Here is a 13,109-nt window from a genome sequence, read left to right on the forward strand (position 1 = left end):
GGATTTGGGTATCTTTGGGTGGGAAAAGTGAGCAACTCCTGTTTTCATAGTGCTGGAAGTGGCATGAAGAGAGGCTGTCCCATTCTTCTAAAAAAGAGATGGGGTGAAAAAAAATAAGAGATGGGGGATCCCTGGGTGGCGCAGCGGTTTGGCGCCTGCCTTTGGCCCAGGGCGCGATCCTGGAGACCCGGGATCGAATCCCACGTCGGGCTCCCGGTGCATGGAGCCTGCTTCTCCCTCTGCCTGTGTCTCTGCCCCTCTCTCTCTCTGTGACTATCATAAATAAATAAATAAAAATTTAAAAAAAAAAAAATAAGAGATGGGGTGGTACCCTGCTCCAATCATTAGTCAACTGATCCTCTTGGAATCTGTGTGTATTTGATGAAAACAAGAGGGGAACAAAAGCAAGCTTCAGCTTTGGGGAAAGTTTAATACGCTTTTATTTTTCAATTCCCATTCCATTACCAGACTTGAAAGCTAGTCATTTTTCTCTATTAAGAAGGTAACAAAAGAGTACCAAACAGAATAGATGATACTCTTCTTTCAAAAGAGTTCCCAAACTAAATAGTTTGTCATACCCAATCCCCAGTTATCCAAGTCAATGTAGAATTCTGTGGAAATCCATACACATTTATTTATCCAGAATAAACGAATTTTATCCACTATTGACTTCCAGGCTCCCTATAAGAAAATTCTCAAGGAAAGGTAAAATATTTAACCATCTGATTTTTGATACTTGCTTTGTGTAATCTGTAGATTTGTATATAAGCAAATTATATAACTGATGATCCTTTATTACTAAAGGTTATTTACATATGTATTTAAGGCACAATAAAAAATAAATTACAATACAAAACTTCTTTTTAGGAAGAAGATACTGTGGCAGCCCAGGTGGCTCAGCGGTTTAGCACCGCCTTCAGCCCAGGGCCTGATCGGGGAGACCTGGGATCGAGTCCCACGTCCACTCCCTGCATGGAGCCTGCTTCTCCCTCAGCGTGTGTCTCTACTTCTCTCTCCCTCGGCCTGTGTCTCTCATGAATAAATAAGTAAAGTCTTTATTAAAAAAAAAAAAAGAAAAGGAAGAAGACACTGAACAACAGGGTCATATTAACCCCTGAATATTTAACCAAGAAACAAGCTACAAGTTTTGCTGCAAAGACTTTCCATGAGTTTTTAATTACTTAGTCATTACACTATGGAACATCATCCAGGCCATTTGTTTGAAAAAATATTGTTATTTTCAAAAGTTGAATTATGGAGAAAAATAGATAATGTGAGTTAAAGATAATATAGACCTTAAATCTAATTTTTAGTTTCAAAACTAAGTATTAAAACTACTTTTTATTGTAAGACAAAATGAGAAGTATGGAATGAATTCAAAATCAAGGTTCATATGTAAATTGTACCCATTATTTTTAAAATACTCAAAAAAAATCAAGGTTCAGCATCTTTAAATACAGGCGACCTATTTCAAAATTCCAGTTTGTTAAGAGAAAGAGCATCTTTGGCCCAGTCAGTGAAAACTGAAAATATGAGACCATAAAGATGGGGTGGGGGGTGGGCAACTAAACTTTCAGATGTTTTCTATTTTTTTAATAAATGCTACTATACCTTAAGTTTGGAAGGACCCTGGGAGACTAAACACTTTTAAAAAGGACTCTTCTTTCCATAGCCCACTTACAAAGTTTGCTTTCTCTACTAGTATAAGGGAAAAAATGAATAGAGTTGGTTTCATATTGTTAGTTTTGCTATTTCTTTGTCCCATACCAAATCCTCCCTCCCACAAAGTAAGCAAGTAAATAAAAGCAAAAATAAAATAAAAGGAAAAAATAAATAATCTCATCCAGTTCTCAGAGCTTTATATAATACTGTACAAAATTAACATTTAGGGTTGATTTTTTTCACCAGCCCTAAATTTTTATAGTTGTAATATACTATTTCAGAATCCTTACATGTAACTGCTTAATGACTCCAGTCTGCAAGTGAGCAAAGATTTTGCTCTGTTGTTATAGATAGCTGAGTAGTAAGCTAAACAGTATCCACTGCTCATGAAAGACCTGCACCGTCAGTTTTCACAACACAGTGAAAAAGGTAACAAGTGATTCGTCCTAAAGTGGCATTTGTCAACCTACGAGCATTTATGTAAACTTTTCTAACTACTTTAACTACTTTATGATTTAGATTTGTGCTATTGTAAAACTTGGACCAACAATACAAAAAAAACAAACGTCATCTAGGATACTGAAAGAAATTCAATAAAACAAGATGTGCCCCATACCTAAGGACAGCCATAAAAAATCAAACTGTTCTTTAACAGTTTAAGATTTTCTGTTAATCAATCAAAAACAGCTGAATTAGTTCACCCTCTGATTGAGAGTGAGAAGGAAAGAGTAAACACATTAACCTTAGCAGGAGTGCTACTCTAAAGAAACTAATATATTAAAGGAAATGTCATGACAGACAAGATGGCTTTCATCTATTTGATACCACTGTATGTGTATACAATTAATAATCCACAAGGAGTGTTTAAGGGCAAAAATGTAACTTCTCAGTATAAAAAGCTAAAAATGAGCATTTAAAAAAATATTTGCACTCTGAAATTAAATAAAACCTTAGTAATGGGCTGTGTGTGAGTTTGTTGGTATCTGCTCAAGAGGGCCCTATGCCAGTTCCAGAGAGATGTTGCTTATCTACATGGCTATGTACTGCAGAGCTGGTTGGAAGACAGGTCACAACTGGAAAAGCCAAAGAAAAGCTTCCATCAACTTCAGCTTATCCTAGGGTTCTTGTTCTTGGGAATCTTCGGCCTCCTGAAATACAAAAATTTAAATGGATAATGCATTTGGGAAGAGTGCATAGAGGTACCTGGAATTATGAATTACATATATATTATTAGATATGTTCTCCACTATGAAAGAAAATATTTTTAATGTACTTGTTCTCCTCTTTGTTCAACTTTTAAAAGATGTTTCCTGATCTTTATTACATAGTTCTCAGTGTCAGTGTCCTTAATCCATAGCCTCTGCCTTGCATGGACACTGGGATGATCCATAGCTCACTCATACCCATGCATGCCTTCTCTTTCTCTGTCTCTCTCTCTCCCTCTCCTTCTCCCTCCTTTTATTATAAACAAAATCAAGCACACAGAAAAATAGAAAAGACAGTGTATAGAAATCACCCATCACCTAATTTTAAAGCATTTTGATATTATTTGCCATATATTTATTTGGCCTTTAATTTGTTATATATAAATGAATACATATACAAATTTAAGTGTAATAAATTAATATTATATATAAATGTATATTTAAAATAGGGTCACTTTCCTCTGTAACCACAATACCTTTATTATACCTAATAGAAATGAACAGTAATTCCCTAATATTATCCATATTCAAAATTTTCATATTCAAGACTCCCACTTGTCCCCCCTCAAATTTTTTTACAACTCGTTTGTTCAAACTAGTATCCATCCAGGGAGGACATCTAGTCATATTGCACTTGATTGTGTTAATTTCTTAAATTTATTTTCAGTTCCATCTTCATTTTCTATGACCCTAACTTGTTAGAGGATCTGCTTGGTTTTAAAAAGACAATAGCCCTTGGTAAAATCTCTCTGATACCAAATTCTTCTGGGTTTACAATATAATCATTTCTCTCCATATTCTATTTTATAAATTCTTGAGGCCTTTCCCTGAAGCTTTAGCCTCCAAAAATGTGACTCTCTTTGCAAATAATAATATTGGACCTACTTCAGAGAATAGAAAACATTCTGATGATACAAAAATTAAATCATCCTACCTATTAAGCATAATAAACCTGAAAACTGGAAAAAAAAACTACACACTACTAAAAAATAGATTCATGGTTCCAATAACTCAATGAAAAGAGTAGAAATGAATCCCAAGTAGTATAAAAGTTCTTTCTTAATGTCAGACATACCTGTTGAGTCATTCTCTTGATGCCATGATTGGTTTAAAACAAAACAAGTAGATATTACTTCTTTCATTTAAAAAAATAAAGAGGGATCCCTGGTGGCTCAGCGGTTTAATGCCTGCCTTTGGCCCAGGGCGCAATCCTGGAGACCCAGGATCGAATCCCACGTCGGGCTCCCTGTGCATGGAGCCTGCTTCTCCCTCTGCCTATCTCTCTGCCTCTCTCTCTCTGTGTGTGTGACTATCATAAATAAAATTTTAAAAAAATTAAATGTTTAAAAAAATAAAATAAAAAATAAAGATTTATTTACATGCTGAAAGTGAATTTATTATTCTCGGTTATGGTAAGCATAACCACAAGGCCTCAAATAATCTTAGAATTCTCCCATCTTCAATGGCAACAGGGTCTAACTGCCTCATTCTTTGCACAAAACAAAAAAGAGGAACTGTCCATAACACTAATAGAAGACTTTTATCTCCCTGACCCAGCTTCTCTAATTTCGTGTAGAAAACACCAAACAGTCCTAAAATCTGGGAAATCCACCTTAGAGATGGACCAGACAAGAAAGCTAAGGAAAGAAATCAACCATCTATGAGCCTCACCATGTAAGAATGTTAGTCTATGTCTTCTAAATAAACAGAGACCTTTTTTTCTTGGTTAAGCCTTTCCTCTTCTTTTCTGTAACAAAGAAGCAGAAACCAACTTCAGGTGAAAATGACAAGAAGCAAGGGAGGCAAATCTTAGAAAACTTTGGGCAATGTATCCCCCCACCCCATTTTGAGAAGCATTACATGTATCTGGGAATAGATCCAAGTTCACAGAGAGCTAAAACACTAGTGCCATCTATCTAATCATACACATGCCTCCACATGACCCTGGGTATCTGAACTTCTACATTCTTCAGAATACTTTTAGACGGGAATACAATTTGGAAACTTGAAGGATTTAAAGAAGACACCTTAGTTTATCATTAGTATCCAGCCCCTAATTCCATTCCTTATTCAGAAAAGAAAAAAAAAAAGCTTTGTGTTGACCTAAAAGTCATCTTTATTCCTTTGTAGTCAAACTCTAAAGTCGGAATTGGGTTCATTCGGCTCCTTAAAATCAATTGTATTTACTTCAGTAAATATTTCTTGAGGAAAAGAAACAAATGGTGCTGGGACAACTGGAAAAATGCAAAAGAATGAATTTAGACTCCTACTTCACTCCATATACAAAAATTAACTCAAAATGAATCAAAGACCTACCATAAGAGTTAAAACTGTAAAACTCTTAGAAGAAAGCAAGCACAAATCTTCATGGCTTTGGATTAAGCAATGATTTCTTAGATATGACACCAATAGCAGAAGCAACAAAAGAAAAAATAGATGAATTGGACTTCATCAAAATTAAAAAGTTCTGTGCTTCAAGGAACTTGAAGAAAGTGAAAAGGCAACCCACAAAAACAACCCAACTTTTAAATGGGCAAAACATTTGAATAGATAGATCTCCAAATAAGATATGCAAATGGCCAATAAACACATAGAAAGATTTTCAGCATCATTAGTCGTTAGGAAAATGCAAATCAAAACCTCAGTGACATATAACTCCACACCCACTAGGTGGCTATAATCAAAAGATCAGACAAGTGTTGTCAAGGATATGGACAAATTGGAAGCTCATACATTGGTGATGGAAGTATAGAATGATGTAGCTGTCTTTTACAACAGTCTGGCAATCCCTCAAAAAGGTAAACAGAGAGTTACCATGTCTTCCAACAATTCCACTCCTAGGTATATACCAGGAGAATTAAAAACAAATATCTTAGGGGCTCAGTCAGTTGGGCATCTGCCTTCTATTCAGGTCATGATCTCAGGGTCCTGGGACTGAGCCCCACGTTGAGCTCCCTACTCAGCAGGGAGTCTGCTTCTCCCTCTGTTCTCTCTCTCTCTCAAATAAATAAATAAAATCTTAAATATATATATGTCTATACAAAAATTTATAAATAAATGTTCATAGCAGCTTTAGTCATACTGGCCAAAAAGTAGAGAAAATCTAAGTGTCCGTCAATTGAATGGATAAACAAAATGTGGTATGTATGTGCCATGGAATATTATACCGCCGTGAGAAAGAATGCAGTACTACTACCATATGCTGTACATGGATGAACTTTGAAAATATTCTACTAAGTCAAAGAAGTAGACATAAAAGGCCACACTGTATGATTATCCATTTATATGAAATGTCCAGAATAAGTATAGGAATGCTGGCCACACTGGCTGCCTCTTTGACCCACCCTCTTCTTGTAGTGTGCTTAATGACCTCTTCAGGGCTACAAGTTCTAGAGTAATGTATAAGATATAATGTAAAAGATGAATGTACAAACTCCACACTCACATTCTAAACACCAGAATGCCCAGGGAGTCTATTCCTGATTTCAGTGGGCCTATTAAGATACTGGTGCAGATATCAGTTTTCTGCAGTGGCACAGATGGTGCCAGAAGGTCTGCTAAACTTTAGTGATCACTCACGTGTATGAGAACACTCCCCACACATCCTGCTCCTTTAAAACCAGCAAACTAAACATGGGACTTCTGAGAAGACTAGCTGTGTAGACTAGCTGTCCAGGTGGCAATCCTCCTGACCCTCCCTGTCAGTAAGTCACTCAACATTAAACTCTGTATTCCGTATGGAGTTGCCTGCTTTGTTTTTCAGTTTCAAAATGCCTTCTCATTTCGGGGGCACTTGTTCTCCTGCCTTTGAACAATAGGAAAATCTATAGAGACAGAACATAGATTAGTAGTTGTCAGGGGCAGGTGGAAAGGGACAATGGTGATGGCTAAGGGTATGGAGTTTCTTTTAGGGTGGTGAAAATTCTGGAATTAGTGAGTGATAATTACACAACTTTGTGAATATTAAGAAGGTGAATGTTAGGGACGCCTAGGTGGGTCAGTGGTTGAGCTTCTGCCCTCAGCTCAGGGTATGAACCCACGGTCCTGGGCTCAAGTCATGCATCAGACTCCTTTCAGGAAGCCTGCTTCTCCCTCTGCCTGTGTCTCGCCTCTCTCTCAGTGTGTCTCTCATGAATAAATAAAATCTTAAAAAAAAAAAGGTGAGTGTTTATAGTAGGTAAATTTCATCTCAAAAAAATATTTATTGAGCACCTTCTATCAGCATGGCTGACTTTCCATAGTGCCCATGCTGACTGCCCAGGGGTTCTTACAAATGTACACTTTACATTAGAAGTAAGCAATATCTTGGGCAGCCCGGGTGGCTCAGCGGTTTAGTGCCGCCTTCAGCCCAGGGCGTGATCCTGGAGACCCGGAATCGAGTCCCACGTTGGGCTCCCTGCACGGAGCCTGCTTCTCCCTCTGCCTGTGTCTGCCCCTCTCTCTCCCCCTCTGTCTTTATGAATAAATAAAATCTTTAAAAAAAATAGAAGTAAGCAATATCCTAGAAAAGCTTTACATAATCAGATTCTGATAACATTAAATCCTTCATAATAAAACCTACAATGAAATCTTCTATAAAATTAAGAAAGCTTTTGTAAAGTTACTAAATCACACCCTAATTTATCCATCCTGTGAATTTGAATTCTTTCCCAAGACTTACTCAGAGGGAAGAACATCTGTTCCACAATCTTTTAGCTCAAGTGTAAAATACCAAAAGTCATGATAAAAGAGCATTAAAAGACTCCTCAGAACTGCCCAGCCTTACGGTCTTATCTCCACCACTTTATGAGCTCTTTCAGCCCATCGCTTCTTCCGAAAATGCTGGACGAGGACCACCACGATTACTATTATGACCATCAGTGCACAGGCAGAGCCAATGGCCAGAGCCAGGAAGTAGATCTCAGAGAAGCGGACTGTAAGGAGAAAAAGGGAATCTCATGTTTCTAAAAAGAGAAGGAACATGATGAAATCTAAAGAGATAAGGATGTATTTTCATCATTAAATGGAATCTTCCTTTCTCCTGCAGTATTACCTTGTGAATTCTAGTAGCAGTAAAAAAGCCACACAGACTACTTTAGTGGTTCTCAAACTGTGATCCCAGAAGTAACAGCAGCACTCTTAAAAACTTTGAAATGCAAATTATCAGGCACCTCCTGAATTCGAGGTAGGGTCCAGCAAATCTGTTTTAACAGGTCCTCCAAGTTATTCTGACATAGGCTAAAACTTTGAGAACTCTGAGCCAGTGGAACCACCTAGGGGGGGTAAGTTTATTGCTGACCTAATCAAATCCAGCACCCAAACTGTTTCTCCTGGATTCCCTCTCACCTCTGGCATTCGGTCGGTCATTATCCAACTTATTAAGGGCCTAGTATGTTCAGACATCGTGATAATTGCAAAGCCAAAAAAGACATTACCTCCAAGGAACTCATGCCCACTGGGAAGATAGGCAAGGAAATCAGTAACCATAGTCTAGTAGATAAAACGATGCAAGAAGGAGCACAGAGGGAAAGATCCCTGGGTCTTCTGTCTTTTAGTTTGATTTCTGATTTAAACATCAGTTAAGCTCATGGCGCCTGGGCAGCTTAGTCAGTTAAGCATCTGCCTTCAGCTCAGATCATGATCTCGGGGTCCTGGGATTGAGCCCCAAGTCCCTGCTCAGCGGGGACTGAGGGCATCTGCTTCCCCTTTTTCCTCTGTGCTCTCTCCCCTTCTCATGCTCTCTCTCTCTCTCTCAAATAAATAAATAAATAGATTCTTTTAAAAATTAAATAAATAAACTCCAGTAAACCCTCAGAGCCAGAAAAGACATTAGAAAATGTCTAGCCCAGGGGTTCCCAGCCTGGAGTCTGTGAAGAACGACGGGGAGAGAGGGGAGCCACAAGCCCACAAACCCCCATGTCATATTGTGTGTATGTGTTTATTTTTGTGGGAAGCAGAGCCCTGGCTTTCATTAGATTCTCAGAGTAGTGATCACAGTACATCTAAAAACCGTGTGTTCTTGTCTAACCCGTTCATGCAGGTTAGATGCAGATGAATTCAGACACTGAGGTCCAAGGACATTCCATTACTTCCCTCGGTACTCAAATGACTTCTCCAGGGTTACAGAGCCCTCCTAATGGGGCCCCGAAGGATGATACTAGGAATGAAAGGAGGAAATCTATCACTTTATAGCTTATGCATTTTGGGCAGTAACATAATGTGTTGGTTAAGAGCACACTCCAGGGAGTTAGGTTAAAATACCAGGTCCTCCATTTACTAACTGTGTGATTTGGGGTAATTAACTTATTTGAGCCTCAGTTTCCTCAAGTTATTAAATAGGAGTAAAAATATCCATTTCTTAACTTCTCATTAAGAAAACTATTCCTGGGGCACCTAAGTGGCTCAGTGGTTGAGTGTCTGCCTTCAGGTCAGGTCCTGATCCCAGGGCCTGGGATGGAGTCCTGCTCAGGCTCCCTGCGGGAAGCCTTCTTCTCCATCTGCCTATGTCTCTGCCTCTTTCTCTTTGTCTCTCAAGAATAAATAAATAAAAATCTAAAAAAAAAGAAGAAAGGAAAAAGAACGAAAGAAAACTATTCCTGGGGCACCTGGCTGGCTCAATCAGAAGAGCACACAACTCTTGATCTCAGGGTTATGGGTTCAAGCACTACATTGTGTGTAGAGATCACTAAAATAAATAAACTAAAAAAAAAATGTGTAAATTGTTCTATTCTGTGCCTACATAAGATAAACACTCAATACATGGTAACTATTACGGGATGCCTGGGTGGCTGAGCAGTTGAGCGTCTGCCTTTGGCCCAGGTCGTGATCCCAAGGTCTGGGGATTGAGTCCTGAGTCAGGCTCCCTGCAAGGAGTCTGCTTCTCCCTCTGCCTATGTCTCTGCTTCCCTGTGTGTCTCTCATGAATAAATAAATAAAAATCTTTCAAATCTTCAAATATATATAATATATTATATATATATATTAAGAACTTTTTTTTTCAGTGCAAGTCAGAGTTTGGGGAATTTTTGCATTCATTATCTCATTTTATGCTCACCGTAATCCTTGCTATATTATTCTCACCATAAGGAGAGAAGAAAAAGATTTATTGACAGTTGGTAAACAATAACAGCAACTCAAACCCAGATTTACAACTCTGAAGTTTTATGGCCTTGGCTCTTTGTTACCTGGCACAGTTTCCAGGTTTGCCTCTACAGGACTGCAAACAATACAGTGCACTCATTTAGAGTACAGTTTTGAAGTCAAAATGCTTGGGTTTGGGCAGCCTGGGTGGCTCAGCGGTTTAGTGCCGCCTACAACCCAGGGCCTGATCCTGGAAACCTGGGATCAAGTCCCGAGTCAGGCTCCCTGCATGGAGCCTGCATCTCCCTCTGCCTGTGTCTCTGCCTCTCTCTCTCTCTCTCTCTCTCTGCATGTGTCTCATGAATAAATAAATAAAATCTTAAAAAAAAAAAAAGAAAAGAAAGAAAGAAAAATGCTTGGGTTTGAGTTCTAAATGATTCCATGTATCAGCTCCATGAATTTGGACAAGTGATTTAATCTCTATGAGCCTCAGCTTCCTAAGTGCACCATAAACTGATGTGCTATATAAAGATTAAATAACAAATGCAAAGCCACCGGCATGTAGGAAGTTCTCAATAAATGATAGCTGTCATTATCAGTATCTGTCGCCTAGGGTGGTTGTGTGAATTAAATGAGCTAGTATGGGGGATCCCTGGGTGGCTCAGCGGTTTAGCGCCTGCCTTCGGCCCAGGATGTGATTCTGGAGTCCCAGGATCAAGTCCCACATCAGGCTCCCTGCATGGAGCCTGCTTCTCCCTCTGCCTGTGTCTCTGCCTCTCTCTCTCTCTCTGTGTCTCTCGTGAATACATAAAAAAATATATTTAAAAAAAATGAGCTAGTACAGGTCAAGCGCAGGACACAAGTGCCTGGCACAGAGTAGGTACTCAACAAGTATCTGGTGAATAAATGAGTGAATGAACAGATCTATTGTCAGCCTTTTATCAGAGAACTGCTTCCTCTCCCTTTTACAATCTCAATGCCATTTCAGTAACAGATTCCCTTGGTCTGTTTGCTTAACTCTCTGTTTCTTTCCACAACCAAACAAAGCCTTTCTCTTTTTACCCCACGACTCTTCGGTCTCCCTCTGTAGATTGCGGATCTGAAGGGCCAGCCCTGCTCTCTACCCTTCCAGCCATCACAAAAGATCACCCCGTCTGTTCTACAAGCTCTCACGCTTTCCAAAACCATTTTCCCCTGCACGACCTACCAGTGTGCACAACGCTGAGCCGAATCTCCCCTACCAGCCCATCAACGTCAGGTGGATTCTTCACCTGGCAGGTATATGTCCCATTGTCATCAAATTGCAGCTTCCACAGCATGATGGAGACATCGTACCGCTCAGGGTTCCCGTCCCAGACCACCCGATCCTTGAAACGCCCACTCATGGGTTTGAAGGGATCCACATGGTAGTAGAACACCTGGAAGGGAGAAGTGGCCAAAGGTCTTCTTCAGTACCTGGGCAAGGAGGCTGAGGTGGAGGGGGCCAGCCTCACTGCCCCACCTGCACTCTCCTCCAAGAACCTCCCGCTTTCCTGTTGACCGACCCTCTCCATTCTGTTGGTCTCTGTCCCAAGAATTGTTTCTCTGCTTCACCCTGCACTTGTTGCCAAAAAGAGCACAGGAAGGGCAAGGAGAGGAGGACCTGCTTCCCAACCAAGGGTCCCCTGGCCAATGACAATAATCTACTTACAAACTGCTCGGGCCCCCCATCTCGAGGCCGGAAGTTCCAGGTCACTGTCAGAGCATCACTCACGGGGGCAAAGCTGGAGAAAGTACATTTTAACCGAACATCTGTCCCATTGACAGCCTCTAGCGCTTGGGAGGTGTAAATTTCCACAGCCGCTATGGGCCAAAGGGCTGTCGCAAAGGAAAAGAAAAGGAAGATGTGTATTAGGAGAATTTCTGCTGACACTGCCGAAATAGATGTCTGAGTGAGGCACGAAACCCAACTGAGATGCCCCAGTTCTCCAACTTACTTCACCCTGAGTCTGCACACTCCCACTTACATGCAACCATGACCTTGCCATGCCTATAACAACAGCGAGCCGTCTTAGTGAGCTCATTGTCTCCACAGCACCATACCCTCGCCTTCACGGTACCCACCCCAAACGGTTCTAACAAACTATAAACATCGGCAAAGAAAATTCAAAGCAGAAACAAACAACTGAAAAAAAAATCAGAAGTAATCCTAACATGAATTAGACACGTTTTCAGATGAAGCATTATGTGTTGTATGTGTGTGTATAATGGTCCCCTAGAAGCTTTCCAGAAAGGGTCCTGGTTAGGTTATGATTTCATACTGTTCCTCGTCTTCTGCAGAAATTGAATTAATCAACCCCAGACAGTTTCTGCTTGCACCCCTGGAACCTGTATACCACGTGGCTTTCTTTTTTTTAACACAATATTTGCATTTAGAGCTTGTGCACATTAGGGCAGTTGCAAACATTACCGGAGGGTCTTTCTTCTTTCAGCTTTCCCAGGGTTGCTGCGAGTCCCAGAGAAGACCCGCACACAGAAACCCAAGAGCCAAGTCCTGCCTGCATTGGGAAGTTGAGAGTAGACACACACACACACACACACACACACACACACACACACACACACGCACAGTTTGTAACCTGAGATTAGAAAGCCTTCTCTGTGCCGGAATCACTAGCAGCGGAAACACACTTAAACCTGTTTGTCCAAAATCAGTTCTCCAAAACCAACCCACCAACTTCAGTTTCAGTAAAGTCAAAACCTGACCAAACTGCCACCATGGCTCAGGCTCCCCCCACAAAACTCTCGCAACTTCTGAGATAATTAACTAACTTTGTGGGGTCAGCAGTGAAGGAGGACACGCGGAGAGACGCCCACCTGTCCTTACCTGTGAGCTGTATGCCAAGGAGAAGCAGCCCAGCACGCGAAGTGCTCTTGCCATACATGAGGGAACCCAGCCCTGGCCCCAGAGACCAGACCGGGCAGACCGATGGCTCCAGCACCCTGCCAAGGCCACTTCAGTAAGAACAAGCACCGAGTTTTCCCAGAGACCAGAGCCAGTCCCTCACCTATTGGGAAGCTGAGTGCCAGGGCCTGTGACTCATCCCTGCTCTGCCGGTGCACTTCCTGGAATGAAAGGTGGGGCCTCAGCTCCCTACGCCCTCCTTCTTTTCCTCCCTCCCGCCCTCTATTCTACAAGCAGTC

The 13,109-nt window shown here is 40.7% G+C and overlaps 1 protein-coding gene across 1 annotated transcript; it reads right to left on the bottom strand.

The window, feature by feature from the left end:
* Positions 1-422: 422 nt before the first annotated feature.
* MPZL2 (myelin protein zero like 2) lies at positions 423-13,034 on the bottom strand. Its single transcript, XM_055305388.1, has 6 exons — positions 12,793-13,034; positions 11,617-11,783; positions 11,134-11,344; positions 7,633-7,780; positions 4,539-4,614; positions 423-2,810 (listed from the first exon to the last, which is right to left on the bottom strand). The coding sequence occupies exons 1-5, from the start codon at positions 12,848-12,850 to the stop codon at positions 4,551-4,553; spliced, it is 648 nt and encodes a 215-aa protein (XP_055161363.1). The 5' UTR covers positions 12,851-13,034; the 3' UTR covers positions 423-2,810; positions 4,539-4,550.
* Positions 13,035-13,109: the final 75 nt, after the last annotated feature.

The sequence above is a fragment of the Nyctereutes procyonoides genome, unplaced genomic scaffold (assembly GCF_905146905.1).
Source record: "Nyctereutes procyonoides isolate TBG_1078 unplaced genomic scaffold, NYPRO_anot_genome, whole genome shotgun sequence".
NCBI classification, from domain to species: Eukaryota; Metazoa; Chordata; class Mammalia; order Carnivora; family Canidae; genus Nyctereutes; species Nyctereutes procyonoides.

Coding starts and splice junctions, on each gene's coding strand:
- MPZL2 (XM_055305388.1), bottom strand. CDS start 12,850: ATGTATGGCAAGAGCACTTCGCGTGCTGGGCTGCTTCTCCTTGGCATA. Junction 11,784..12,792: donor CCTTGGCATACAGCTCACAG/GTAAGGACAGGT, acceptor CCTTTGCGACAG/CCCTTTGGCCCATAGCGGCT. Junction 7,781..11,133: donor GCTCAGCGTTGTGCACACTG/GTAGGTCGTGCA, acceptor TTCTCCTTACAG/TCCGCTTCTCTGAGATCTAC.